This window comes from Aspergillus candidus (assembly GCF_002847045.1).
Source record: "Aspergillus candidus strain CBS 102.13 unplaced genomic scaffold BDW47scaffold_2, whole genome shotgun sequence".
NCBI classification, from domain to species: domain Eukaryota; kingdom Fungi; phylum Ascomycota; class Eurotiomycetes; order Eurotiales; family Aspergillaceae; genus Aspergillus; species Aspergillus candidus.
The window spans coordinates 1-27,503 of NW_020194007.1; the positions used below are offsets into that span (position 1 = coordinate 1).

General features: G+C 50.6%; 9 protein-coding genes across 9 annotated transcripts; 3 read left to right on the forward strand and 6 right to left on the reverse strand.

Annotated features, from left to right (window-relative positions):
* Nucleotides 1-697: 697 nt before the first annotated feature.
* Nucleotides 698-2,796, reverse strand: BDW47DRAFT_24254 (glycosyltransferase family 15 protein). The gene is made up of 5 exons (XM_024818553.1): nt 2,313-2,796; nt 1,847-2,248; nt 1,702-1,788; nt 1,237-1,645; nt 698-1,183 (listed from the first exon to the last, which is right to left on the reverse strand). Exons 1-5 carry the CDS (start codon nt 2,582-2,584, stop codon nt 842-844), a joined length of 1,512 nt encoding a protein of 503 aa, XP_024676057.1. The 5' UTR covers nt 2,585-2,796; the 3' UTR covers nt 698-841.
* Nucleotides 2,797-5,223: 2,427 nt separating this feature from the next.
* BDW47DRAFT_121838 (PH domain-containing protein) lies at nt 5,224-6,552 on the forward strand (the record flags this gene model as incomplete). The annotated part of the gene is made up of 3 exons (XM_024815718.1): nt 5,224-5,472; nt 5,536-6,261; nt 6,346-6,552. The coding sequence occupies 3 exons, from the start codon at nt 5,224-5,226 to the stop codon at nt 6,550-6,552; spliced, it is 1,182 nt and encodes a 393-aa protein (XP_024676058.1).
* Nucleotides 6,553-8,632: 2,080 nt separating this feature from the next.
* On the reverse strand, nt 8,633-11,019 carry BDW47DRAFT_97763 (DMT family transporter). Its single transcript, XM_024820487.1, has 6 exons — nt 10,440-11,019; nt 9,998-10,345; nt 9,928-9,933; nt 9,788-9,860; nt 9,310-9,725; nt 8,633-9,251 (listed from the first exon to the last, which is right to left on the reverse strand). The coding sequence occupies exons 1-6, from the start codon at nt 10,557-10,559 to the stop codon at nt 8,949-8,951; spliced, it is 1,266 nt and encodes a 421-aa protein (XP_024676059.1). The 5' UTR covers nt 10,560-11,019; the 3' UTR covers nt 8,633-8,948.
* Nucleotides 11,020-11,114: 95 nt separating this feature from the next.
* On the reverse strand, nt 11,115-12,596 carry rab7 (Rab family GTPase YPT7). Its single transcript, XM_024820488.1, has 6 exons — nt 12,390-12,596; nt 12,271-12,324; nt 12,093-12,188; nt 11,839-12,018; nt 11,630-11,777; nt 11,115-11,566 (listed from the first exon to the last, which is right to left on the reverse strand). The coding sequence occupies exons 1-6, from the start codon at nt 12,417-12,419 to the stop codon at nt 11,457-11,459; spliced, it is 618 nt and encodes a 205-aa protein (XP_024676060.1). The 5' UTR covers nt 12,420-12,596; the 3' UTR covers nt 11,115-11,456.
* A 343-nt stretch (nt 12,597-12,939) lies between these two features.
* Nucleotides 12,940-13,690, forward strand: BDW47DRAFT_121841 (ATG16 family protein; the record flags this gene model as incomplete). The annotated part of the gene is made up of 3 exons (XM_024815719.1): nt 12,940-13,024; nt 13,105-13,472; nt 13,532-13,690. The coding sequence occupies 3 exons, from the start codon at nt 12,940-12,942 to the stop codon at nt 13,688-13,690; spliced, it is 612 nt and encodes a 203-aa protein (XP_024676061.1).
* A 463-nt stretch (nt 13,691-14,153) lies between these two features.
* Nucleotides 14,154-15,738, reverse strand: dot1 (histone methyltransferase DOT1; the record flags this gene model as incomplete). The annotated part of the gene is made up of 2 exons (XM_024815720.1): nt 14,154-15,117; nt 15,188-15,738. 2 exons carry the CDS (start codon nt 15,736-15,738, stop codon nt 14,154-14,156), a joined length of 1,515 nt encoding a protein of 504 aa, XP_024676062.1.
* Nucleotides 15,739-16,269: 531 nt separating this feature from the next.
* Nucleotides 16,270-19,059, reverse strand: spb1 (rRNA methyltransferase spb1). Its single transcript, XM_024820489.1, has 4 exons — nt 18,927-19,059; nt 18,716-18,865; nt 16,978-18,652; nt 16,270-16,915 (listed from the first exon to the last, which is right to left on the reverse strand). Exons 1-4 carry the CDS (start codon nt 18,942-18,944, stop codon nt 16,359-16,361), a joined length of 2,400 nt encoding a protein of 799 aa, XP_024676063.1. The 5' UTR covers nt 18,945-19,059; the 3' UTR covers nt 16,270-16,358.
* A 273-nt stretch (nt 19,060-19,332) lies between these two features.
* On the forward strand, nt 19,333-22,578 carry BDW47DRAFT_97772 (uncharacterized protein). The gene is made up of 5 exons (XM_024820490.1): nt 19,333-19,525; nt 19,638-21,581; nt 21,640-21,719; nt 21,789-21,938; nt 22,004-22,578. Exons 1-5 carry the CDS (start codon nt 19,379-19,381, stop codon nt 22,260-22,262), a joined length of 2,580 nt encoding a protein of 859 aa, XP_024676064.1. The 5' UTR covers nt 19,333-19,378; the 3' UTR covers nt 22,263-22,578.
* A 352-nt stretch (nt 22,579-22,930) lies between these two features.
* Nucleotides 22,931-25,900, reverse strand: BDW47DRAFT_114815 (uncharacterized protein; the record flags this gene model as incomplete). Its single annotated transcript, XM_024814719.1, has 9 exons — nt 22,931-22,974; nt 23,040-23,701; nt 23,753-24,012; nt 24,076-24,144; nt 24,224-24,262; nt 24,314-24,890; nt 24,946-25,156; nt 25,219-25,541; nt 25,764-25,900. 9 exons carry the CDS (start codon nt 25,898-25,900, stop codon nt 22,931-22,933), a joined length of 2,322 nt encoding a protein of 773 aa, XP_024676065.1.
* Nucleotides 25,901-27,503: the final 1,603 nt, after the last annotated feature.

Below are 27,503 nucleotides of genomic sequence, written 5' to 3' on the forward strand. Positions count from 1 at the left end.
AAAAAAAAAAAAAGGTGAAAATGCTGAACGGGAAAGGCGAAGGGGGGAATGCATAAATGTAGAAAACCAATGAGGGGAGAAGAGGGGAGATTGAGTGCTTAAGATGGATAGGGAGATGTCTTTGGACGAAGAATAATCTGGTTGTCCATATTCCCTCCCATGATCCAGTCCTTGCAAACAAAACAATTAAAAAAAAAATATATGAAAATAAGCCACTGGCTTCAAATCCACTGACTCGTCCATGTCAAATGGAGGCAAACTCCGAAAGAGAAGAAATGTGTGGGCGAGGATATGCCCTTGGACAGTCGCGGTGGTGTCGCCATCAACAATGCTGCCATAGGTTCAAGTGTCCAAGACGCGGACACAACCTCGACATCGATGCATGTCTGAAGCATAGACGAGCCTGAAAACCCGACAGCCAACGAGACCCCGTACCGGATGTACAATGGTGAATACACCTTTCCCCCCACCTTTCTTTCTTCTTCACCTTTTTTTTTTTTTTTTCTTTTATGGTTTTTCTTTTCCTTGTTCTTCTGCTTCGTCGTCGTCGTCATTTCGGTTAGGGCAAAGGTGGCAAATCCAAAACATACAAAGCACGCTAGATGAACTTGTCAATATTCATGGGAAATGATCACGCCGTCTTCTGTGGAAGCCGTCAGATCCGTTAAAAACGCCGTCCAGAACCCACGGCCAACGCAACATGCAGGCCCAAGCAAATAACTCCAAGGCCGACCCGAGTAATGCTCATAGTCGATCAGGTAGGTATGGAAACAAGGAGACGAAGAGTATACAAGATGAAAAAGAGGGGGAGTGGAGGTGGTGGGGTAGAGGTGAATCGTCTTTAAGGAGACGCCCAACCGCCCGCAACTTCAACCCACTCCGGAAGGCAACTGCCCTGTTTGCCTTCCACGTCCACAATGTCCGTATCGCACCGGCACCGGCATCCCACGCCGTTCTCCTTCACCGGGTCGGCGTTCGCCCAATATTCATCTTCCTCAATGCGCGCCTTTTCGTCCTCCGTCGTCATCTCCAGCCAGGGGATCCGGGGCAGTTGACGAGCCGGGGCATTGGCGGGACAGTGCTGGATAGTGGTGTGTCGGTATCCAAAGTCCCGGAAATAGTGGATATCCGAGGGGGCCAGAAGGGCGCCAGCGGCGAGCGAATGGATGGGAGCATCACCCCACTAGAGATACTGTCAGCATGGGAACATATCAGAGGTAAGGTGATGATACGCACTCTTTCCGTCCAGAAACCCCCACTCTTGTCCATCATGTCAAAAAACTCTTCGTACTCCTTGCTCCGGAACCAGTCCAGGCGAGCAATCTCGAAGTTGCTCCAGAAATGGCACATGTTGTAGGACTCGCCTTCCATAGCCTCGGGGTCAACCTCGGGCACGGTGCTGTCGCCCGGTTCGTTCTGCAGGATCTCTTCGGGCAGCTTGTCCTGCTTTTCGCCCGGGGGTTTCTCTTCCTCCTTCGGGGGCTTTTCGAGAAACATCTCCCACAGGCCCTTGGACGGCAGGTTGTTCTTTCGTTTGTAGGCGGACGCGTAGCGGAAGATATTCGGGACGGTCTCGCGCAATTCTTTGACCGCGATCGTGAAGCCGTAGGTTTTGTTGGCTTCGGCCATCTTGACGAAAGGATCGCTATGGCCCAGTGGTTAGAACCTTCCGGTTGAATAGCCATGGGGACAGCTGCTTACTATGTGATATCGCAGAAATAGGAGATTTCCGGCTCCAAACGCCAGTACCATTCGTACTTCAGGAGCAGAGGATGCCTGTAGAATTGACTGCCGTCAAATTAGTACAACGATTCATGAGAGACCGGCCTGCGATCAGGATACGCACCCAGAGTAGAATCGGCACATGTGATGATAACTCTCCATGCCTCCGTACATGATGGCGGCATCTCCCTGCTTCCGGATGCCTTCCTTAGCGACCTCGTGGTCGACCCAGTCGGGGTAACCCCACATGCTGTCGTCGATCTTCCCGAACTCCACCGGGGCACTCGTATAGTTCTTCACCGTATCTTTGAAAGCGTCGTCGAATTCGGCGTCGTTTAAGAACACGTAGGGGTAGTGGAACCACCGGTTGAAATGGCGCTCAATTGACTTGAGGGACTGGATCACGCCGTCGATTTCCTTATTTCGGGCAAGGACAACGAATGCCGCGTTGGCTCGGGGGCCCTCTTGTTTCTCCACCGGCAGACATCCCGTCGCAAAGACCTTATCATACTTTTCGCTGATTTTCCTGATAGAAAAAAAACACAATCGTTAGTTCCGCGCCGACACATGCGGGTGAGGATGAAACAAACCTTATCGACGGCGGCGTGCCAGCCGGGATCAAGATGCCCCCGGAAGACGAGGGATGTCGAACGAATAACAGGAGAATGAGAATTATTACAAGACAGGGAAATAGTAACACAAACCCCAAAGGGATGGCCACGGACGAATTGCCCTTCAACCGAATCCTCCGCTTGAAAAAGGCGAGTCGGGGAGAATAGTGGCCTTTCTCGCGCGGCAAATCATCTAGGGGTAGACTGGGCGCGGAGGGCACCCATTTCGCTACCCGCTGAATCAGGCCCATCGGGACGAGATTCCTACTCTGCGTCGATTCCCAGGAATCGAAACAGAGAACCCGATTCACACGCTGTTGGATGCAGCAGTCGCAATCCCGATAGTGGCGGGAGAGTGTCCGTCGCTCGAGACCAGATATTCACACGCACGCAACGGTTCAACAGGAGGGATGAGTTCGAGTTCGGGTTCGAATTGTCCGTCGCGGATCGATCTAGGGGGAGGGACGAAGCGGAAGTCGACAATCGAATCGAAGGGTGGATTATTATTATAGAAAGGGGGAGCAACAGCAACCAGACGGAGAGATTCGGGTCTCAACCGGGGAGAGAAGAGGCAATAAGAAACAGTAGATAACGAGCGGCCGGAGGAAAGCCTCCTTTCTCCAACGATTCCAGTCTCAATCAGCCAGAGACAGATAGGTGGGGGGAGCGTTGGTCTCAACGCAGGAGACGGAAGTCCAGATCAGGGAGGCCGACAAGACGGAGACAACCGACGAGGACATCAATCGGGATGAGTTGAATCAGTCGGGGAAGAGAGAGGGGGGGGGGTAGGGAGAAGAGAGGAAGGACTGAGAGGAGGCGAAGATAGACACGACGAGAAAGAAAAAAGAAGGTCCAGAAAAAAAAAAGGACAAATTAATAGCTAGTTATGGAACAGTATTTTGGGGACGGGGATGTGGCCAGGCAAGGAATGGGGTTCATTGGTTGGAGACCCAGCTTAACTTGCCTGGGATGAAAAGAGGTTTCGCCAAGTCCAGGGAGGCGCAAGCGGATCCTTAAGGTATGTATTGTATGTGTATGTTTCAGTATCGTTATCTGCCTGGATTTAGTAGGAGATGAGGTCTGTTTCTTGTCATTATGTGGAATAACGGCTGTCACGGCCATGTCAAATTACCGCCAAGCGGGAATAATACAGGGTCCCAAACTCCCATCTATATTTATCAGGAATTATTATTTATTACTACTCATGGCAAGCACAAAGAACGCAATCCGGAGAAGGAGATATACAGAATTACAAGAACACGGAAAGCAAGAGAAAAGAAAATGAATATCGTACTGACTAATCTGTGACCAACCAATGTAGCACACATGGGTCTACTGTGTATTGAACGATCATCCAGTGGAACGAACGTTTCTAAACCTGACTGTCACTTCCACCGTTCCCTAGACTAATGGAGATTATATGGTGGTGATCAGCATGCTAATCTCTCCTCGACCTGACAGTCTGACACCACAGGGCATCGAATAATAAGATCGGAGGTTCTCTGGAGGAGACTCGGTTCCCAATTTAGTTCCTCCCCTATCGAGCGACGGTGGCCCATTCGATGGCGCTTATCATCATCCCCGTCCATGGAACCCTGTTAGTGTGTTGCCAAGTTGTCTCATCAGATTCATCACCAGATGAATATGACCTACTCCGTACATATGGATCGAATTTCATCGAGAGACGGACTATTTCAGTATGGAAGTTATCAGCATTCAACATCAGGTATGCTGACTCTGTACGCATCCGACATTTCGAGATGGTCGGTCAGATCGGATTGTCCAGGCCAGACCAAACGGTACAATACCGGTAATACCCCGTAAGTGTCCAGAACTCGGACAATGACCCCACCGCCCCACACGTGACCCTGGCGGTAGAGAAGTCCAGGTGGCCTCTAAGAATAGGATGAATGATTTATTATTTCTTTAATATATGTCATACTTATATCTGAATAATATGATCCATATTATGTGATATATTATAGTATTGTTGGAGTATTATAGCGTCATATCTTACCTACCTATCATAGGAGGGAAGTCTTGGAGAAGCTTATGAACCTGCATGCCCGGAGCTTACAGCTTGATGGCCTTAGTCCATACTCTATTCTTCCTGGTCTTTCACCATACGGATCCAGACCAGTATGTATTGAAGTTCATCTTATATCAATCCAGTCTCATGTCATGACTCGATCATGTCAGGTTCAGAACACAATATCAAGTCACTCGTCATATTTTCTTGCACATGACCTATACTCCCTCTCTTCTTTCTTTGTCTCTTGTCTTAATCAATTATTTTTATTATATTATCTTTTCCAACACTACTATGTACCCCACCATGTCCATGAGATCAACCAGTACACTATATGATCATGGGAAATCCCCATACTAATATAGCCCGAATGCGAAATCACACGCAGGATCCGCTGCACGGGGGTAGAGAAGAAGGGGGTTATTAACTATTAATACATGAATGTTTAAATAAATTTAATATTTGTTTTGGGGACTTTCTCTGGGTCCGACACATCTCTCCTATTTGGGCAATCATCATCAATCCATAACTCTCTCCTCCCCCCCCCCGGTTCTCGGCCCTTTTTCTCTCCCCTATAATATTCGACTACTATACACCACCCTTTTTCATATACATTTATTGAAACCCCCTCCCAGATCCCCTCGAGTCAGCGCCTCGTGAATTCCTCTGCCTGTCGTCAACCTTTCTTTCGTCTAGGCTGCCATTTACTACATTGATGGAGACCTATTCTCCCCGTTTCTCCATGTGTGGATGCGCCCTCACTTTCTCCCACGGCAAATGATTTGACTACACCATCGGAAGACTTCAACTCATCCCTTTCACCACGAACAACAAAAAAGAAAGACAGTGTTCCAACTCAGAATGGCCCAGTCGCTCTCCACCTCGTGTCCCTCTCTCTCCGAGGCCCTTTCCACTGCCCCGGCCATCCAGCTTCCCGACGGTACCCTCCAGCATTCCTCTGTTCCGCACCCGGCCCCGCCTTTCTTCCGTAACGCTCACGTCGGACACGTCAATCTGGACACATTCTCCCCCGTCAACGAGAATGGGAGCTTTGAGTTTGATCGGGTTCTGAAGACGGGCAAGATCCTTCGTCGCGTGAAGCACAAGCATGTTAGTGGATCCCTCGCCCCCGATTTAGAGCCATGTCCCCTCTGCTAACGTGCATGCGCGTAGGCGTTCCGAGCTTCCTGGAAACAAGCGTACCTCGTGCTGCGACCGAATCTGTTATCTGTCTACAAAGATGAAGAGGCGACTCGGCTCCGCGCGTCAATCACCCTGTCCGAAGTAACCGCAGTCGCGCCCGTCCGATCGTCGCGCTCATCGAAACAGCACGTTTTCGGGATCTTCTCCCCCTCGAAAAACTATCGCTTCCAGGCGTCGTCGGAGAAGGAGGCACAGATCTGGATCGAGAGTATTCGCGCCGAGACCCGCGTGGATGAAGAAGAGGAAGCGTTTCTAGGAAAAGGGGGGAAACCAAATGCGACGGCGGACACGAACCGCCCTCGCATCTACGACTCGACCGACCACTCGGAAGTGGAACATGCGGGACGAGCCAGCTCGCCGGAGCTGGGCCGTCACTCCGGCCGGCTCGCGTCCATCCAAGACTACTCCGGCAACGACATCACCTCCTACTCGGAATGGTCGGACGGTCCGGCCAGCACCTACGTCAAGTCCAAGTCCTCGTTCCAGAACCTGTCTGCGTCGGCCCCGAGTAGCACCCCACCGCCACTGCCACGCGACCAGAACCGAGTCGTCGACGCGGCCACCCCGCGCGACCCGGAGAGGGTGATCTGCAACGGCTATCTGCAGTGTCTTCGGATCAAGGGCACCGTGCGCCAGTGGAAACGGCTGTGGGTTGTGTTGCGCCCAAAAAGCCTTTCCTTCTACAAGGATGATCAGGTATGCTCTTCTTTCGTCTGCTACGGAGACCTTATCGGGACGGTGTGCCGGCGCGAGAAGAGAATCACTAACATCTAATGACAGGAATACTCCGCCGTGCGAATCATCCCCATGGAACAAGTCATCGACGCCGCAGAGATCGACCCCGTGTCGCGCTCCAAACAGAACTGCATCCAGATCATCGCAGAAGAGAAATCCTACCGACTATGCACCGAAGACGAAGAATCGCTCGCCAAGTGGCTCGGCTCTCTGAAGAGCGTCCTCGTCGCCCGGAAGAAGAAAGCTGCTTAATCCTCTTGTCTCCTTCCCTGTCTCCCTGTACAATACAAAATTATTCCCTTTCCTTCATATTTCCCCTTACAAGGTTTATTATTCATTTATTTCTTCCTTCACCCTTCTTGTCTATCATACTATATCATATCATATCATACCGATCTATAATCCGACCAGAGAGAGAGACAGAGAGAGAGAGAGAGAGAGAGCTCGAATATCTGGGCTTCCATCTTCCTTCTTCTACACTTCACCTTTTACTGCATTCTAATCCGGCCCCCACACTCCCTCGCTCCATTTCTCGAGTATATACATACATTCAATATCTATTTTTAAAAATTTCATCAACATATTCATCTTCCCTTGCTTCAGGCATCTACTACATATGCACTAGGTGGGTTAGCTCTGGAGGGCATGATAGAGCTGACCCGTAGTCTCATCCACCCACAATAAGGGTTGGTGCAAGATATAGTTCTAGTCAAGTAGATAAGTAAAATAATGTGTTTGATGCAAAGAAAAACTACCGGTCGGCCACAAAAGATATCTAGACACTTCTGCCCTCAATGAGTCCCCTTCTACAACATTCTGTATCGCGACATAATGAATTCAATTGAGAGGCCATTGCAAAAAGAAAAAACAAAAAAAGAAAGAAGGAAAAGAACGAGCAATACAGCACAAGACCCATCAATCATCACCATCAATATCTACCTCTTGGTCGTCAGAGTTGAGATTCAGATTAATCTCCAGCTCTACCTCCAGGCTCTCCGAGATAGAGGATGCCCCCGACTGCTGGGCGGCAACCGTCTGCACATCGCCCGCGGAGGGTCCTTGTCTAAGCAGGAGCTGACGAGAGAGCTCCGAGATAAGTTAGCCCTAGGGGTGCGCTCTTGTCTGGTGGCTATTGTCCAAACTCAAGTTTGTGGTGAATCAGAAACATCAAGATAATAAAGGAAAGGAACTAGGTAGCAACTCTTATTGTGGATTTGTTATCACATATTTGGAGGACAGTGGGATGACCACTCACACCTTCTAGAAAAGGAGGGGGGTCTGCTCCCATCTTCATAGTAAAGAGGTGTCTTATTTGTTATATGAGATACTCGCACCTTTAAACAAAGAGGGGAGTTGACTCGCATCTTCATAGATAAAGTGGAGGCTTCTCTTGTTTTACCACTCCCATAGAGTGATATCCTCACAATTATACCTAGGTCGCTTGGTAAGTTGGAATATCGCGTACTTTTCACGATTCCGTTCCTTGGTAGGGTCGACTTTGACAGCTGTTGAGAATCCAGAGATGTATACCCCCGCAGAATCTTGATCCCAGATAATCTTAGCCGGGGTTTTTGTCATTGACATAAAGCCCAAAGACACCAGAGTTCAAATATACATATCAGTTTTATCCAAAAAAAGAATTTCATAAACTTACTCATAAGCAGCTCGAAACTTCCGGCGAATAAGATCTCGCTTAGGGAGTTCAAACGACCAGAAAAGCTGTCGTGACAATGACTCGCCTGGAACTTTCTTCCAAACGAGATATATGACATACCCCCCCCGGCACAAGCCCATCCCTATCTTGTATGAGCTCACCATACCCAAGAAGCTCCGGCACAACCGTACAGCCACCCTCCTTGAATCGTTTCAACGCCATAACCTCACCATGACGGTAAGAATGGACAGCCTGCGTTGCCCGTATTCCAGGTCTCTGGCGTCTGGTACTGCAGGAGACTTCGTTGAGTTTCTTGTCAATTACCCATGTGTTGCCGCGGATTTGGAGTCAGTCGGAGCTGGGAAGGTTGATTTCGGCGCCTTCGAGGCCGAAGAGGAGTAGCTGGGAGTTGCCGGTCATTTCCACTGCTGGGATCGAGAGGTGACTGGTGGAAGGAGGAAGTCTGATGGTATTGATGATTTAGAAGATATGAGAAAGGTCGCAAGTAGTTGCTTGCAAGATTGCAAGGAAAGTCGAAACAAAGGATGAGCTTTGCAAATCAGCCGACAATTCTATTTACCTCCAAAGGAAACTACCTCAGGCTTAAAGGCTGGTACATGACGTCTAAAAAATTGGGTACAGGCAATTGAAATAGAAATAAAAAGTTAAAAAGACGGGAGAGCAGATAAGAAAGAAGGAAAATGAAGACAAAAGTAAACATGAATGTTAATCAATCCCCTGGGATCAACCATCCACATGTATATACATATCTTAGTTCATGTATAGAGGCAATATACACAGCAAAAACAAGGCAAGGAAGAAAAGAGTATGCCGAATGCAGAACGTATACTGTGCCCATCGCTTGCTTTCTGACCGTCCGTCACCCGTCCACCCACACAGCGAAATCCCAACCGGAAGTAAGTAAAAACATGATGCTAATGATCATAATAAAGGTAGTAATAATAGGGGTAAAATATAAACAAAGAAGTCTAAATTAGTGATCGTCTTCGTGAGCCGGCACGGCGTCGTATCGTTGGTCGGTGGTGGAATCGCTAGGTGCAGGGGAGGTCTCTTCGGCCGTTGTCTTGCTCTCGTGGTTTACGACCAGGAATGAGAGGAACACGATGCCCGCTCCGACCCAGTACACGGCGCTGGCGTACTGGCCTTGAAGGACGATCTGCCCGACGAGGGAGAGGGGGATAGTCAGACTGAGGCCGACGGTTACGACTAGCGGGGTGGTGAGGAGCATGGCGTAGGCCCAGCAGATGTCTGAGGCAAGGGCTGCGAGGGAGTTGAACTGTTGTGGTGGTTAGAAAATGGTGCCCAGAAGAAAAAAAAAAGATGGGAAAGCATACAATGATGATCATGGTGATATTTGCCGTCGGGGGAAGAGCAAACTCCTCAAGACCGATAAGATGCAGAATGATGAACCCCGGCCAGAGAAAGGCGATGTTGAAGATCCCGACCAGACCGAAGAAGATAGGCATGTTGACGCGAGACTCGTCGTCGACCTGCTTCTTCAGGACGACCGTGTAGATGCCGTACATGATGGCGCTGAAGCCGGCCATGGCGTCTCCCAGGGCGATCTCGCCCGTGCTCTTTGTCGGGAATTTACCGTCATTGCCGTCGCCTGCGGAGGGGGTCGACGGTCCCGATAGATCGACGCGCGAGATCAGGACGATTCCGATCAGCGAGGCGATAACACCGGCGAGTTTGCGGAGGGTGAACTTTTCGACTCTGATCATGGCCCCGAAGATGAGGGTCCAGACGCCTGCAGTCGGTCGTTAGTTCGACCATCAATAAGACTGCTGCAGAATTACACCGGATGCGTACCACTAGTGGACGTGAGAATCGTTGTGCTGCCGACGGTGGTGTATTGCAGACAAGCCAGCGCAAAGTAGTTGGCCTATATGTCACGGAATGAGCGCGAGGCTTGACAGGGGAGCCAAACAGGCCTCACACGGGCCACTTACAAGAAACTACCGCAGGTTAGCAATGGACTTGAATCGCCGACGACGCGTCAGCATGATTGACCGGACTTACCCATAAAATACAGAACTGGAGACTCAACCTCGCCGTCTCCCGCACTCCCAGCTTGGAGGACTCTCCCTCCTTGGAGGCAGGGTCCATCATCCCCACGTCCAACATCTCAGGGTCCCGGTCGCCATCGCCATGGCTGATGATGCTCTGTGTCTCGCCACTGGACGACGTGTCTTGGGAGTCGATGAGGTCGATAAAGCTCGAGAAAGAATTGATGCGATGGAGTTTTCCGGCACGCCACGACCCCCAGAGTCTTCGGAAAATGATCACAGAAAACGGGAGAATGAACATCGACGTATCGACATAGGTAACGAAGAACGGTTTCGAATACGTGTCATCCGCAAAGATAGTCTAAATCATCGTGGAGAAAAAAATTCCACCAACGTTAGCATCCCGTTGTTTACAATATTGGTCGCCACAAACAAGCCCAGCAGCGAGCACTTACACTGGCCAAAAAATTCGACGTCGTCCATAGGACGACCACAATTAATAGTAGACAAACGCCCAGAGACCGTCTTGTGACACACAGGCGGGCCAAGCCCTTGGGGTTCGAAGATTCGTCCATTTATGACGGGGATGAGGGTCAAGTGGTGTCTGTAAACGGTTGGATCTTTTCCGAGCGCGAGCACAGTTCTCAAGGTTCAAAAAGTGCCCACGCGCGCACATGGATGAGAACTCCGGTCGGTGGGTTCGCGCTGATTGTCAGGGGAAAAGGACCGCCTCAAGTGTGGAATCTCGGACACTAGTGTCGACTGCTTGGGATGTCGATCGTCGGTCAAGCAGTACCATGGTATTGGTTTTCATTATTTGGAGCATCAGCTGACGGAACTAACCCCGATGCCTCGAAAGAGGACCGACATGAGACTGGTTAATTAATCCCTGGCTACTAGACCCATCAGAGCAGCAAACCACCGGGGTGGTTTGGAGAATTTGGCAGGGAAGATAAGACATGGAGGATTTGGGTCGAGTGGGGTTTGGAGACGGAGAGATCATCCCGTTACGCAGTCACGTCTCGTGCTGCTCTTGTGCCAAGATGACCGTTATGCTCCCTTGCTGCAGGGTCTCAAGGGACTGATAAGGTATGTACTATATTTCGCTGACGATGGTAATTCACGGTTAACTCAAATCGTGGAATTCCTAACTCCTAGCAAACTACACGTGGATTATCCACTGCCTTCAAAAAAGGAAAGACAATTGAACTAAAAGAACAAAATCCTGGCAGACAAACCATCGAGAAAAAAACGAAGAGAGGCAACAAAATAGGGCGATACAAGAGAAACGCCTGAAATATATACCATTGATCAGGATATCCCAGGAGAAGAAACACCTTGCGTCAAGTCCCAAGTCGGTCAAGAAGGAATACGACAAGTCTACAAAACATCATGGAACACATTCAAAAAGAAGACGATGATCTCAGAAACGGGTGGAAAGTCATTCGCAAATCATGTGTATCGTGTAGAATTTAGCAGGCACATCCATCCTGCTCATTGTCCAGGTGGATATTGATCGGGTCGCTGAATTCACCGCTGAACTCCTCTGCCTCTTCCTGGGCCAATGCGCTCCGTGCGATGACTGCATTGTATGTCAGTGTGTGTCTAATGAGATCGTTGAGCAGAAGGACATGAAGATACACACCTTCAAAAGCCTGCTCCACGTTTACGGCTTCCTTGGCACTGGTCTCAAAGTAGGGAATGTTGCCCTTCGATTGGCAGAAGGTCATGGCGCGCTTCGAGGAGATCATGCGCTTGTTCTCCTCCACATCGATCTTATTACCGATCACGACCTATTCTTGTTAGCGAAACGAGATCGCGCAAAGAGAATGAAGAGAGAGAGAGAGAACATACAAAAGGAAAATTCTCCGGATCATGAGGACTAGCCTGAATCAAGAACTCATCCCGCCAGCTATCCAGCGCCTCGAAACTCTTAGGATTGTTGACATCGTACACCAGCACACAGCAGTCAGCACCACGGTAGAACGCGACGCCCAAAGACTGAAAGCGCTCTTGACCAGCCGTATCCCAGATCTGATCGATAGCAGAAAGAAGTCAGGTCAGCCCACCAGCCGTGCATGGTGTAGGATTGGACCACAAAGATTTACCTGCATTGTTACCAGACGGTCATCGACGAGGACTTCCTTGGTGAGGAAGTCCGCACCGATGGTGGCTTTGTAGCTTGCGCTGAATTTCTTGTTGACCTGTAGGATAACGTGGGAGAGTCAGTTGAACAGGTCCTGGGATGTGACAGTCAGTGATGGAAGAAGTGGAGGAGGCTCGCACATATTGGTTCATCAAACTCGTTTTCCCCACGCCACTGTCACCCAGTATGATCACCTAAAGGCCAAATCGTGTAAGCAACGGTCAAAAGCAGTCCTGCTGGGAGCCCAGAAAAAACTCACCTTCAATAAGACCTTCTTCCGTAACGACATGGCGGGAGATAAGAGCCGATACGGACGACGGAAAGTGTCAGACGGGAGATGCGCGAGGATCAAGTCAAGCTAAAAAGAAGAGCGTTTTCAAAGAAGAAAAAAAAAAGGCTCCACAAAGACAGCAGGGAATAGTTTGAACTGGTCGTGAAGAGCGGACGAGGTAGTAGTCGCCGTCGTTCGTAGTTAATGAGGAAATGGTTGGTTTCACTCACTGCCTCGATGATGCATGCGCCCCCACAGGCGGTGACCGAGGCGGTGTGCTGGTTGGCACGCGGTCGGCGATATCGTCACCCAACCCACTTATCCACCCGACAACACTTCATCATCTAGGTATCATGGGCTACTAGCTGGTAGCCAGTTCGTCTGGTATCAACGTGAACTTTAGTACTATTCTGCTAAGGGTGTACATCCCGGTCTTGTTATCAACCCGTTGTGTCAATATGCATTTATGATCCACTTCCCTTATTCCCCAAGTCGACAACACCTCATATCACCTATCTATCTATCTATCTACACGCACATGGCGCCCTGGGGCGAGGAGTACTCCGTCGCCTTGGCGGTTCGCGATCGACGAGAAAAAGCCAACAGCGCCATCTACGACGCTTGTACGTGACAAAACGCCACGGATACACCCATTGTCTCAGATCGCACCAACTAACCACATTCTTTCGTTTTGCGGCTGTAGACACCAAACTCGCCGATCGAACCGCTTGCTCAACGCCCACCACCGCTCCACCATCTGGCGCTCAATCGCCGGCAGCAGCCGCGCGCTCTCCATCCACCACCGATCCCAAGAAGCAGTCGAAGGGAGAGCCAGCGCAATCACCACACGATCTTCTAGCCCTCACTCGCGCAGATTTGTCGGAAGCGCAGCGATCGCGCTCGGAGCTACAGGACCGACTGAGCCGTACAAAGGCTGACCTGGAGAAGCTGCGCAAGAGGAGTACCCTGGACGGACGGCGGATTAAGACGCTGGAGCAAGATGCGACTCATCTGCAGTTGCGGTTGAAGGATCGCGACGAGGAGTTGAGGGGGAAAGCGAAGTTACTAGATGTAGGATTGGTCCCGGCGCATTTATTTCACTTCCCCGTTGCTGATTGGGTTGTTTCTAGGATTTCCAAGACGAACTTGCGTCGTTGAACCTGCAGCTCAATATGGCTGAGGAACGGACCGGTCGGTTGCAGCGGGAAAATCAGGAGCTTGTTGATCGGTGGATGGTGAGGATGGGCAGGGAGGCGGAAGCTATGAATGACGCTTCCAAATATTCTTGAGGATGACGAGGGTCGGATTAAACAAACAAATGTTCTTCTTGGAACATGCAGCGCAGGTGTCCTGCACGATTCTGATGGTTTCTTTCTCTATACCTGCTCTGTTCTATGTAATGATACCCATGATATATGCACAGGATGCCATGTTGACACCCGCGGCTCACCCATCCCATCCCATGATCTTGCATCAAGTCATAAGCAGTAAACCATAACACATGTTTCTATGAAAGCGACAAAAAAGCACGTGCTGGCGTTGCAGAAAAGTCTGTTTATACAAGAAGGAGTGGTATCGTATCGTGTATCGCGGTGGGGGGAATATCTTTCCAGAAAGGGCAAATAAGACACGCGCAAGCAGCAAACAAAAAGACAAAAAAAAAAAAAGCAGAAAAATGTACCTTGCTTCCAAAATGTACTTTATACTTCCCCCAAAGAAAATGAAATGGGAAGACAGGACGAGACCTGCTTCTCACCCCATACTGTCCGCAAAAGCTTTCAGCCTGGAGCTGTCTTTGGTAGCGATGAAATAGGTGCCACCGACATCGGTCCAACTGACGCTGTTGGACCAGTAATTCTTCTGCTTGACCTTCAGCAGGTTGATGGGGGAGTTGAGATTCCGAGCTTGGATCTTGTGACCGGCGGGGACGAACGACTTGAGGGATACGATCTTGCAGCCCTCTTTCATATCCAAGAAATGATTGATCAGCTCGTTGTTGAGCTGGGGTGTAAAGGCCTGGTTGTTGATGAGGATCACGTCGGCACGCTTCAACACATCGACGATGCTCTGTTCTTGCAGAAAGTCGCCCCGGACGAGATGGGTCTTGCCCGGTGCGATGCCCCACAGTCGACACCGCGCTTTGAATTCATTTTGCTGGAGATCAGCCAGGTCGCAGGCGTTCTGCATCATCTCACAGCCCCAGCTTTCGCAGCCTATCTCCAACGCCGCTTGGAGGACGACATTGCCCACGCCAGATCCCAGATCGACGAACACCTGGCCCGATTTCAGGCCGGTTTCCTTGAAAATCGTGCTTATGAACCGGGGGAGCAGTTCACCGTAGACGTTGTCCGACCCGTTTTCGTACTGACGGAGCGTATCAACCCGCGGCGAGACCGTGCGGGAGTAGATCTGGGTTAAGATCCGTTCCACGTGCGGCAACTCCAACCGGTGAGTGGCGTCAAGTTTCTTTGCGATGACGCCGTCCCGCCTTAGGCGCTCAATCGTACGGTTGTAATCCGCCACCACTTCTCGAAAGTCGTCCTCAGAAGACTGGGCCATCGCGCGCCGCATCCTCCTCTTGATTCCGGTGGATTCGTTGTCGAACACGTCGATCTCGTCATCAGGAAGGTAGTTCTGGGAGACGATATCGATAACGTGGAAAATGTCGTCGAGAGGCCTGAAGTCGTCTTTGTCGCGAGGAACCATGAGCTGGTACCTGGAAAAAACGGATCGTTAGTATTAAAAAAAAAAAAAAAAAAAAAATAAGAGGAAGAGGAGGACCATACCTCTCCTTCGGGGAGGCGCTCGGATACTGGAGGAGAACCTCCGTAGGCTGTTCTGTCCGCCCGAACGCCGGTTGAAAATTCCCAGGCTTCTGCACTGAAGTGATCTCAGCCGCATGTACCATCGGCAGTGCTTTGACCGCATCTTCCGTAAAAGCCTTCAAAGATCGCACCCGCCGCTCCAAGTCCGGTTCCGCGCTGTCGCTCGTCCGAGCGCGTTTGCGCACCTCAAACGAGGCGTCGGTGTCGCTCGCATCATCATCATCGTCGCTCGAGAGTCGGAGTTCCGGAGTTTGGCGCTTCCGACTCCGCAGAGGCGTTCCTAGCCGTCGCTTCGAGGCTGGGGGTTCCGAATCCCTCGAGGCTGAACGGCGTTGCGATCGAGAGTGTCGATGTTTATCCGTCGATGACGCGCGGGGTTGCGCGCTGCTGGGTGTTTGCGAAGAAGACCTCGAGGGGGCCGCGGGGCGCGTCTGAACGACTTTGCGAATCTGCGGCTTCTTCGGCTGCAACGAAAATGACCCTCCTTTTTGGAGGTGGTCAAAAAATCCCATGAAGAAGACAAGTGGGCCACACGTGGGCGGGCTCTCCTTTTCGATTTTATCTGTCTTTTTTCTTTATTTTTCCTGCCTTTTTTTATTATTTATTTTTGGTTCTTTGTGACGCAAATGGACCAAGACATGTGAACCGGTCAGATATGCAAGGAGGGGAATGCAAGGTAAGATATACAAGTAGAAGTAAAGAATGTAAGATGTAAATATTCACAACCAAAAAAGAAGGGGAATCGAATGAATCGGACGGGTGGATCTGGTGGAGAGGTTGAAGAGGAAGAAAGAAAAGAAAGCAGAAAGAAAGAAAGAAAGAGGGAAAAAAGATGACGGCGAGATGGACCAGTTGATGGTTCGCCCTCCGCCGCCACTCCGGGTCGCATGGCGTTTTAGCCCGCTTTTTTAGTCCGGGTTTGGGAACCATGGTCTTGGGACGATGCCTCATGCCGGGGTCTACTTCCCCAACTTCCTCCTGTTCCTCTCATGATAATATACAGAAAAAGAGTCGTCATGTGTAAGTAGTGTGTTTATCAAAAGTAGGTTGGGTATCAATGATTTGATTTGCATTACTTTATGTACAGGGATCCACAAGGACAGATCTCGTATATACCATAAGCCTCCTGCGTTTACCGCTTCTTTTTCTGGGCCAGTCGCTTCTGCGCCCGCAAGTCCTTCTTCATACGGGAATCCACAATCTTGTACTTGCCCTTGACACCACGCGGCCGACCGGAGATACCCCGGTTGGTTCCCTTGGCGACAACCAGTTTCACCTGCTGCTTGGGTTTCTTCTTGGCAGCCTTGCTCATCAGCTTCGAGATGGCCTGCGACTTGTCCCGCTCGCTGAGAGCCTCGTCGTCCGCGAGCAGTGCGGACTTCTTGCGCAGCTTTTCCAGTCGGGTGGCCGCCCTCATCTTCTTCCGGCCCTTGGCTTCCATAACCTTCTTGATTGGTCGGGCGTTGATGGCGCGCATCTTTTCTTTAATCGCCGCAGCGGCGGTCTTGCTGATAGGCCGGTTGAGCTTGCTGTGCTTGGTCTCGTCGTCCATGAACCAATCGGGGAGACCGTCAACGTCCCGGAAGGAATAGCGGTTGAATCCGTCGTCGACGACGTCGCTGGATCTCTTTTCGCCCGTCGCCATTTGCTGGGCCAATGCCATGGCTTCTGCGGTAATGATATCGATATCTGAAACAGAGCATTAGCGAATGAAATGTGCGAAAGAGTGGTAGCATGAATGGAGCACTTACCGAGTTGACCATTGCCCTTCCGCGGGTCATCGACTTCTTCGGGTTCACCGTCCGAAAAGTCGTCGAGCGCCTGAGTAGGTTTCTTGGCAACTTCCTTGTTCTTTTTCTTGGAGGCAGGCTTGGTCTCGGGGTTGTCGATATCTTCCCACGATTCCTCGGCATCGTCCTCGCTTTCCTCGTCCTCAATGTCGTCAACTCCCAACCCTTGGAAAATATCTTGGTCGAAGAACATCGCGGCATTGTTGGAGAGCGTTCCGTTCTTGGGCGGTGCCGGTGTAGCAGAGGCTTGATCCTCACCATCCGACTCTTCGTCCTTGTCATCGCCGGATTCCGAGAACCCGTCCCATTCATCCGCTTCGTAGGCCTTGCGATTCTTCTTTGCGCGCAGCTTGGAATCACGGTCCTCCATGCGACCTTGATATTGTTCGTACATGTTATCCAGGTCTCTCTCCAGCTGATCACCTTCATCGTCGCTGTCCACTTCCAAGTCGGATTCGGATTCGGATTCTTCACTCTCGCTGAGCCCGTGAGCGTCCCCGCCAGCAGCCGCGATCGCGTCTCTTTTTCCTTCTCTGTCGATGCGCTTCAGCGAAAATGTGGGGTCGTCGCCGTTCGGGCCCAATTGCTCCATGCCAATATCCATGGGGGTGGTCATATGCATCTGCAGGCGGACGATTTCCTTGCGCTTCTTTTCGTTCTCCTTTCGTCGCTCCTTCTTCCGGGACGCGCTTTCCTTGTCCCGAAGTCGATGGAGTTCTTCCTGGATGGCCAATTCTTCGTCCATGGGAGCGACCTCGGCCACTTCCTCGGGCTCCTCCTTCTTAGCCTGTCCGCCCTTCTTGACGGCGAGACCAAACTTTTCGCGAACCTTCAACCGCCATCGGAGCAGGTTTCTAAATTCCTTCTTACCCAGAACCTTCAAATCCTCACAGCAGGTCCGGATTTCATCGGTCGTATCCTCCAGTCGGTTGAGAGTGGCCAAGGCAAGATCGCCTCCGGGTTGCTGTACGAAGCTTAATTTGTTGTACTCTCCCAGGATTGAAATCGGATCCTGGGTGTTGATGAACTCGGTGACCGGGATTTCCTTGAACTGCGTGTAGTTACCCTCCTCGTACCCTTCTCTCTTTCGCTTCTTCTTCTCGGGGTCGAACACTTTTGCTTCGTAATTCGGGGTCGGGGCTGACAGTTCCGCAAAGACGTGCTTGGGATCCAAGAACTTGGGATCGATACGCTTGGGAGCCTTGAAGCCACGGCAGACGACGAAGATTTCCGCAGAGACATTTCGAGAGGAAGGCGGTTTCGTGGCTTCCACGGATGTGAACAGTTGCTTGAAAACCCAGAGTAGAGAATTGTAATCCTTCGACCGGAAGACTTTAGTGACAAAGTTACCGCCCTCCGTCAAGAACTCCGTAGCCAGCTTCAAGGACTGCAACACCAATTCGGCCTGCGAGTAGGCATCCTGCACCCAGGCAGTACCAACGTTGGGGGCACCATCGTGCAGCACCGTATCTGCCTTCCAGTGTTTCAAGTGAGATCGGAGCGTAGCGCGACATTTATCGGTCGTAATATCACTCTGAAAGGTAATAGCTCGGGGGATGGGTTTGATCGGAGAAAGATCGACACCGACAATGATACTCTGATTCGGCATACACTCGGCAGCAACTTGACACCACGACTGTGAAGCTTGTTAGAACTGACAGGAGATCGAACGGGGGGGGATGAGACAGAATCTACTTACACCGGGTGCAGCGCAAAGATCGATGAGGACCTTGCTCTTTTCCAAGAACCCATATTTCTTGTTCAGCTGAACCAGCTTGAACGCAGCTCTCGCTCGGTATCCCTTCTCCTTTGCCAAGTGATACCACTTATCCAAACGACCTTTACCATGCTGCGGATCGTTAGTACGGGTCACTTCATGCGCATCGGATTTTGTCTCTTCAACCACATACCTTTTTCTGGACCGCCATGGTGAGGGATTGGGAGTCAAGACCGACTCGACAATTCCCAAAGGTACCAAAAAAGAATGGTACGAAAAAAAAAGAGACCAAAGGACGAGAGCCTAAGGTACGGATGTCCGTTGTGTTTAACAGGAACAAAAGAGACGGGAGGAGAAAAAAAAAGTTATCAGAGCCAGGCCCGGCTCCACTTTTTGCCCGAAATAATTTTTTTCCCCTTCGGTCCAGGCGGTGATGCGTGGCAGAACAGAGTTACCGCCTCAGGCACCAACAACCCCGGCCTCAGGCCAGACTGGAGCGCCATGTGACGTGATGCCCGATGACATAATCTGCGACAACTCAGGCAATCAAAGGAATGTGGCGGACTAACGAATGACGCGGGTTTTTATTGCAAGATTTCCCCTCGTCAAGCTACCTGCTCTGGTTATGTTCATCTTGATACTTCCATGGCGCCAGCGGGTCCTCGCAAGAGAGTGAAGCTCACCCCACCAGGCGCGGCCGAGCAATCTGGTCCGTCGGCGAACGACGGGGCTGCTGGTCGCTCTCCCCATAGAGAGCGATCGGGCTCACAGAGACAGGGAACAACCGGTGTGGTAAGTCTACGTCTCCATTATCTTCTGGACTGTAGTTATTCTGGCAGTCTACTGTTTGCTTTTGGTCCATTTTCAAACGGGTTTACTGACGACGTGTTTGTTGGTTCGATAGAACTGGTATCCAGTTGTTTGGCCGGCTGCCTCCAGATCGTCCAAGGCGGCCCCCGTTACCGAGGTTGCCCGTGAGAGCATCTCAGCCGACCACAACCATACACCGTCCAACACTCCGTCTGCATCAACTCGCAAGGGGGTGTCTCCCAAACCAAATCGCCACCTCCCCTATCAACTGACGAGGAAAGCGGGCGCGTCCAGCAGATCTCTCCCCGCGACCACCACGACCACTAGGATCAACATTGCGTCCGATGGTTCTGCGTCTACCCCAGAGCTGAAGACAGACCCGGATTGCGCAACGACAGAGACACCTGATAAGGAAGAGCCAGCGGATAAGAGAGAAAACGCTCAAAGTGATGCCCAACACGAGGTGAATCCTACGGCCGAGACGTCGGACGTGAATGTTAGCTCGGAAGGCGGGGAGCAACCCAGTGCGCCGACTGCACCGGCTCAACCGAGTGGGTGGTTTTCGTGGTTCTATGGCCCATCACCAAGCGATAACGCAACCCAAGAGAACTCCGTGACGACAGAAGATCCGCCCGCTAAAGATTCGCAACCCGCCCCCGCAGAATCAGATCCAAAAGAGGAGGAAGGGGCAGACAAGACGTCGTCTGGACAGGATCCGGCAGGCCAGGACGCAACACCAGAGGTGTCTGAGATATTAGGGAACTCTCAAAAACGGTCTTGGTTACAGATGTGGTACGGGACGTCTTCGACCAAAGGGCTAGACGAGGCCCCGAGTCAGGCCCCAAGTCAAGCTGCGAGCCAGACCCCGAGCCAGGCTCCGAGTGTGGCACCAACTGAACACCCAAATGCCCCAGAGGAGTCTGCCACGGCTGCTGAAAATGCCCCAGCGTCAATCAATCACGATCTCAATAAATCCGACCTGTCGGATGGGTCAGCAACGTCTAATAGAAATTCCAAATCATCTGGCTGGTCCCTATGGTTCCGCGAATCATCAAAGGACACGAAGAACGCAGGCACGGATACACCACCCCCGCAGGCGGTAGAAGCTACCATGAACCAAGATTCTTCGATCCAGACCGCAAAACTCGATACGGAATCCGAACCAGAGCAAAAGGCGGCAGTAGCAAAGAAAGGGGGCGTCAAGCTCAAATCTCTCAAAAGCAGCTCTAGCTCTGCGCTTCCGGATAAGATCACACCAGTGGATACGGCTCCCGCAATCCCAGTGCCCAGTGCGCCAGAGACTGGTGCTTCTAAACAACTACAGAAAGCATTGACAAACCAGGTTCTGCCGCTTTTCAAAGATACCTATCCCTGGCAAGAACGGCCGTCCCTGATCCAGACGATCGGACGCTTCCTGCATTACAGTAAGGCGCCAGATAATAGTCATGCCTATGCGATCCGGGACCCGCCGCGTATCAAAAGGGCGTTAGCTATAGGGGTACACGGATATTTCCCGGCACCACTGATACGGAGTGTGCTCGGGCAACCCACTGGGACATCGATCAGGTTTTCGAACATGGCAGCGGACTCCATACGCAAATGGACAGAAGACCATGGCTACCAGTGTGATATCGAAAAGATAGCCTTAGAGGGCGAAGGCCGTATCGCTGAGCGTGTGGACCTTCTGTGGAAGCTTCTTCTGAACTGGATGGAAGAAATTCGAAATGCCGATTTCATCCTAGTCGCAAGTCACAGCCAGGGCGTCCCCGTGGCTATTATATTAGTCGCAAAGCTCATCGCCTTTGGCTGCCTCAACGCTGCTCGGGTGGGTATCTGTGCCATGGCTGGTGTGAACCTGGGGCCCTTCGCCGACTATCGATCGCGATGGATCAGTGGTTCCGCCGGAGAGCTGTTCGAGTTTGCTTTGCCCTACAGCCAGGTCTCGAAGGACTATGAGTCGGCACTAAGAAACTGCCTTAATTTTGGCGTTCGAATTTCCTACGTTGGAAGTATCGACGACCAGCTGGTCTCATTAGAGGTAATCGCCACAGATATTCCTGCACATCACCGGAGTACCGGGCTAACAGGCGCCACAGTCATCTCTATTCTCACCAGTAACCCATCCCTACGTCTATCGAGCTGTGTTCGTCGACGGAAAAGTCCACGCTCCAAGCTTGTAAGCTGAAAATCCCCTCCCCATCTCTTAACCCGTGGTCAAGGCCCTAACAATCAAACCAACAATCAGCCTCTCACACCTCGTCGGATTCGCTCTCAAACTCCGCAACTTAGGCATCCCCGACCACGGTCTAATCCGGGAGCTGAGCTCCCCACTAGCTGGAAGTCTATACTCAGGAGATGGCCACTCCCGTCTATACGACGAGGAGGCAGTCTACCGGTATCTACCCCCACCCATCGCTTCTCTGTCGCATCTCCCCGGATCTAACACGGACCAATCCATAGACTAGCCATAGAATTCGCCCTCGAAACATCAAGCGTCACAAACGCCACACTGCACATCAAACGAAGCCACCCCGCCTCAGCCGCAAACCCCTACATCCTCCCATTCGCCATGCGCGGCCTCCTCGAAGAAGAGTACGTGCGGCGCGAGCTGTACGACGAAACCACGGAATTGCTGAGGCAGTTCGACGACTGGAAGCCGACTACGAAGGTGTTGAAGGATGTCAAGTTTCGGCTGGAGGGGATACGGTCGAAGCTTTGATTTGCTTGCCTACCTACTTTAACTAGACGGAGGTCGTTAAATCAACCTACCTGGTTGTTAACTGGTTGGTTGTTTCCTCTCTCCCCCTATCTCTCTCTGTATCTCGGACGTATTCGCTTAGAACCATGTTTTGCTAGGTTTTCTTTCCTTTCTTTTAGAGAAAACTGTACATAAACCAAGACAGCTGGGTGGAGTTTGTTTGGTTGTTTGTTTGAATGATACTACCGTGCCTATGTACCAAACAGTCACTATCTCATATATCTACATATCATTTCGGTAGACATGAATGACTGCAACCCAGCTTCTGTAGTGCTAACAGAGTGCGAAATATGTCCAATTCCCCGTAAACGCATATCTGATTATTATATATGTATATATATATATAGTATATGATATTGATGTTGATCCTTAATCGAACCAGATCAGGGTAAGACAAAAAAGAAAGAAAAAAAAATCACTTCGCTCCTAAGTTCCTAAGTTTTGAATCAGTATAAAAAAAACCCACCGACCAAGTTCACCCTTCCCTTCCTAGATCCCACGCTCAATGCTAGACAGACACCAGTTGATTTATTGCAGAAAAAAAAGAAAGAAGAAGGGCCAGTATTGTGGAGAGCAGAGAAGAAAAAAAAAAGGAGAAAAGAAAAAGAATAAAAGAGTGAGGGGGGAATCTACGCTTGATAAAACGCCGTATGATATGCACCTTCAATTTCGTCTGCCAACGCATTTCAGTTAGTAATGTTTTACAAAAAGATTCTAGGGAGATCAGATGGGACGTACCTCTCATGCCATCCAACGCCTCGAATGCAATTGCATAATTTGAAACGCTAGCGATGATCCGCTGTAATCCTTGCCGAAGCTCCTTGAGGAGTCGCTCTGATGGACTGCTAGAGTTGCTGGTCGTGAGCTCCGGGGGAGACAATTGTCTCTCGACGCGGGCCTTGTAGAAGACCATCAGCATCGCATAGCTTCCTTGCATCAGGCAGCATGCGAATGAGGGCATTGTGCGAGGTGGCTGGCCTGCCGGGAGGATCTGCTGCGATCCTTGTTGGTCCTCGTGTCCGTCGTAGACGGGCTGTGGGAAAGGAAGGCTTTGGAACATGCGGGAAAGCAAGATCGAAGCTTTGAGGCAGACTCTGGCGGAATATTGGCTGGTGAAGGGGAATCCGCTGGAGAAGGAATATTGCGAGACTGGTTGGTAGTCAGAGGATGAGGAGGAGTTCGATGATGCTGAATTCTCGCTAGACGAAGATGCCTGAAACGAGTCTAGGCTGCTGCACGGGCAGGAGATGGTTGAAATCCCCTCTTCCGCCTTGCAGGCCTTTGTGGTCTTGGCAGGCGCCGCATTATTATTGGCATTGGCCGCGGTAAGATCGCAATGCTTCTTAATAAATATGGGGATGTCGGAAAATGCCCTGAACCGGTGGATCTTGATCTGTGAACTAGAGACGCAAGTCAGCAATGTTTTCAACCATTATTTGGGTAACGCTCACCTGCATATTTTGATCCGAGAGATGGCGCGGATACTTTGGGCCGTGGTGAATTCCATCTCGTCACCACAGTTGACAGGCTGGGGTGCTATAGGAAGTAAGTTGGACTGCGCTAATGCGGTACTAGCCCAGGAGTCGAGCTGCCGCATTCGTTCATATATGAAATGCATATTCGTCCTAGTTCCAATGCACTTGTTCAAGTCGATGACGAATTGCGTCGCCGACACTAATACTTGCTGAGCTTGCATTAGGATGGACCAGCCCTGCCGATGGAACACTGCGTTAGCTCGATGTATCCACGTAGAAGAGACATGGATGATACTCACGTCCGGGTCTGTCGAAAACCGAGGGTACGGTGTGACAAATTGAGGGTCATTCGCAATGATGGCGAGTGGCTAGATCCCCAGAGATGTTAGTTCCCATGCTCTCAGCACGTTTGGGACAGAGGCGTGGAAGACCAAAGATAAGACTTACCGTGGTACTGACGATAGAGCCTTGAAGAACGCAGTAGTACTATGAACAATCAGCCGATGCACCGATAGCAGGCGTGAAACGTGGACCTACCGTCATCCACCAAGCTCTTCGTCGGGCTTCCGCAAAGTCATCATGCTCTTCGCCTAAAGCATGGAGATTCATGTCCAAGGCTATCGCTAATGCCTGACCCGAGCGGTACCTCATTTTGAGGAGATTTCCGCGTTGGGTGTATTCGTATATCGACAGGATCAGCAATGCCAGGACCGCCTCTAGTATCACGGGCGTCCGAGGGTGAAAAGCATCTCGGCCGATCTGGGGTCGGTCGTTCGATAATGCTTGAGCTGGGTCTGTCGACGAATCCTGCAGCTCACAATCGGATTCGACCTTGGCCGTGGCCAGTTGAGCAAATGCATGGGCGTACGTCCGGCGTCGGGTCACTGAAACAGGGGATGACGGGTCGGGATCCTGTGGATGAGGCACGAGGGCCAAGATGGCCGAGATAGCCAGACTCAACGGTGAGCATGGCCGATAAACCAGGATCGGCTCTTCTGAGGGTGATTCAGAGTAAGAGCCGACGCACTCCACGGGCCTGTCCGGACCAGGCAGGGTTTCTCGGGGTGGTAGGAGGGGGAAATAGAGGTGGACGAAAGTATAGTAGGCGTTCAGTCTACCTTGACGTTAGAACGGTCCAGTTTACTTTGCTAGGACAAGAGATCACCCACATCTCGGATTCACTTGCGTACGTCCTCACCCAGGCATTTGAGGACACGTTTGAGGGCGACGGAGTCGGTCCCATCTGAACATGGGCACAACTTCCATCATTCTGGACAAAGAAATTGGCGAACATGGAGTGAACATCCGAGGAAAAATCTAAGCTTCTCAACCCGGCTCCAGGCATTGAAAGCACATCGATCTGACCAAACATCCCGGATGCTGCCAGGGAGAGGTTAGCGACCCGATGACTTCGAGGCAGAGTTCATTTTCTGTTCACGTACATTCATCAAAACTCGACGAGGCCGACACGATCGCTGGGGTTTGGATCTCATCCTGTCGAGTCCCACCTTCTGGGGAAAACGAAGCCTTCTTTTTCTTTCTTGGGCCACCGCGCTTACTCGGTAGATACGAGCATTTCTTCTTCTTACTAAGGCACTTGATGAATGCGATCGTATCAGCATGAGCGATTTGGATGCGCGGATGGGGAGAAGTCCGGTATGGCATCCGGTGGCTTCGGAGTGGTTTCGGGGTGGATGAACGGAAACAGCGCAACCGCCCCTCCCCCCCAAAAGAAGGGAAGATAAGATAGAAGACAAATGAAGAACTGAATATGATTCCAGAGGAGAAATATAGAATTTTGGACCTACATTGGAACATGGATCTTGTCCATCGCAACGAGTCCTTGAGGCCCGACTATGGCAAGAATTAGCGGACAAAGCATTAAAAAGACGGTCGCTATGTATTGTCCGGAGGTCACGAGAAAAAAAAACCAGGGAATGAGAACAAATAGAAAAAGGATAAACCGAAACAGATTGATCTCCCTTACCAAGTCAAACAAGCTACTTTGACGGGCGGCTTCGCGAACTTCTTTCGCACGACGCCGGGTCTTGACAGCTGGGGCTGTGTAACTTCACTGTCATGAGCGAGAGGTATGTCTTCGAGAACCATTTTTGCCCCAGTCATGGTATAGTATGGTAAGTGGTCGTCTCGAAATGGTCTTGGCAACAGTCAAATCATGCAGCCGCAACAGAAAAGCGAGGTTCCATCATCCACCGGGATCTTAAGTTAAGTTATTCTTGTCGGATCCGCATCACTACGGGGCGCAGAAAAGAAGATGGGAGGAGATGAATCGGTCCGACGCGATCGAACCGGACCGTATGGATCCCCCTTAAGCAAAGGAAAATAAAAAAGCCCAGATCTCCCGGAAGACCAATAATGGCGTGGGCTGACAATGACTACCCTAGGTACCCTTTCAGTTAATAAATATCATCCTTCTTGTAGTCGTCGCGTCGCAAAAGAGGTAAGAGAAGAGGAAGAGAGCTGGGGGGTTCAGCACCTGGGGCTTAATCATCCATAGCCAATGAAGCAAACCCCGAACCGTGGGAGTTTCGGGATTTGACTTTTGACCTTTGGGAAAAAATGTCAAAGCCAATGTGGCGTAGATTGGACGATGATTAGTCAAAAAACTAAAAAAAAAATGGGACCTGGGGGAGGCGCTGGGACCGAATAGCATTTGGGCGATCTATGCACGATGGGATAACAAGTCTCAACAAGAGAATGCGATGAGACTAATTAAATTTAGATAAGAAAAGAAAAGGAGAGAAGGGAAATGCAACACAGTATGCAGGATGATCACTCCGTCCAGGTCAGTACTTTGTCACAGGGAGGATGATGAGCATGATGAAAGGATCATTCGACGTGGATGGGATGAATCGAGAAGGAGAAAGTGGAGCCGGAAGAAGAGTTGACGATGCCTTAGTGTTCCATACCTGAGGCACCACAAAGTACAGACGAGATAGGTGGATTATGCACTGGATACTCTGTGCATAACTGGCCGGTCGTTGATTACCGAATACGGTAAGTGTCTTACGAGGTACAGTACAGGAGTAGGAAAAGTAGGTAGGTAAGTAAGTAAGTCAGCAAGTAAGAAGTAAGGAGTTCGTATATTTTCTGACTATTTCCTACTAGGAATGGCTCCACGTGATACGATCATCGTATATGTTGGGGTCATCCCATTCTTGACAACGACTGTCCCAATACCAGAGACGAGCTTGGGGCAAGAGATCGATCCACTAATAATAGCATTGATGGTTGCGACATTTCGGAAAATCGGAACTCGCGTGGTCCCATCGAATGTTTTTTTTCCCATATATGGAAAGAGCAAGATGATTGGGGATCTATCCAGGAACCATCGGAGTCCGTGGGTATTCATCCCTTGAGATATGCATATGCTAGTATGGCCTGATCATTCAAAAGTGACTGTCACTAGGCAGCCAGGCAGAGAAAATGATCGGCATTTACCATCTCCGGAAGAAAGAGGAAGTGGGGACAGAAAACGGAAAACAGACGATTTGCCTCTGGATGAATGAATGTCTTGGGATGATGCGAACGTCTTGTTCGAAGGATTCATGCCCTGTAGGGGGCGCGTTTGAGAACCTTATCCTCCATGGGCCCAGATTAAAAATAAATAAAAAATAATAAATAAAAAAAGAAAGAAAGAAAGAAAAAAGAAAATACGACATGTACATGCGTTGGCGAGGTATTTGGAATGCTGGCAAAAGTACCA

Excerpts from the sequence above, each read along its gene's own strand:
- BDW47DRAFT_97772 (XM_024820490.1), top strand. The coding sequence starts at position 19,379 with ATGGCGCCAGCGGGTCCTCGCAAGAGAGTGAAGCTCACCCCACCAGGC. Across the intron at positions 19,526-19,637 it reads GACAGGGAACAACCGGTGTG|AACTGGTATCCAGTTGTTTG; the intron begins GTAAGTCTACGT and ends TTGGTTCGATAG. Across the intron at positions 21,720-21,788 it reads AAAGTCCACGCTCCAAGCTT|CCTCTCACACCTCGTCGGAT; the intron begins GTAAGCTGAAAA and ends ACCAACAATCAG.
- rab7 (XM_024820488.1), bottom strand. The coding sequence starts at position 12,419 with ATGTCGTTACGGAAGAAGGTCTTATTGAAG. Across the intron at positions 12,019-12,092 it reads ACCGTCTGGTAACAATGCAG|ATCTGGGATACGGCTGGTCA; the intron begins GTAAATCTTTGT and ends GCTATCGATCAG. Across the intron at positions 11,567-11,629 it reads CGTGGAGCAGGCTTTTGAAG|TCATCGCACGGAGCGCATTG; the intron begins GTGTGTATCTTC and ends CATACAATGCAG.
- BDW47DRAFT_24254 (XM_024818553.1), bottom strand. The coding sequence starts at position 2,584 with ATGGGCCTGATTCAGCGGGTAGCGAAATGGGTGCCCTCCGCGCCCAGT. Across the intron at positions 2,249-2,312 it reads GGCACGCCGCCGTCGATAAG|GAAAATCAGCGAAAAGTATG; the intron begins GTTTGTTTCATC and ends TTTTTCTATCAG. Across the intron at positions 1,789-1,846 it reads ATGTGCCGATTCTACTCTGG|TCAATTCTACAGGCATCCTC; the intron begins GTGCGTATCCTG and ends ATTTGACGGCAG.
- BDW47DRAFT_97763 (XM_024820487.1), bottom strand. The coding sequence starts at position 10,559 with ATGGACGAATCTTCGAACCCCAAGGGCTTGGCCCGCCTGTGTGTCACA. Across the intron at positions 10,346-10,439 it reads CGTCGAATTTTTTGGCCAGT|ACTATCTTTGCGGATGACAC; the intron begins GTAAGTGCTCGC and ends ACGATGATTTAG. Across the intron at positions 9,726-9,787 it reads GATTCTCACGTCCACTAGTG|GCGTCTGGACCCTCATCTTC; the intron begins GTACGCATCCGG and ends GACCGACTGCAG.
- spb1 (XM_024820489.1), bottom strand. Across the intron at positions 18,653-18,715 it reads ATCTTTGCGCTGCACCCGGT|TCGTGGTGTCAAGTTGCTGC; the intron begins GTAAGTAGATTC and ends CAAGCTTCACAG. Across the intron at positions 16,916-16,977 it reads GAAGGGCAATGGTCAACTCG|ATATCGATATCATTACCGCA; the intron begins GTAAGTGCTCCA and ends GCTCTGTTTCAG.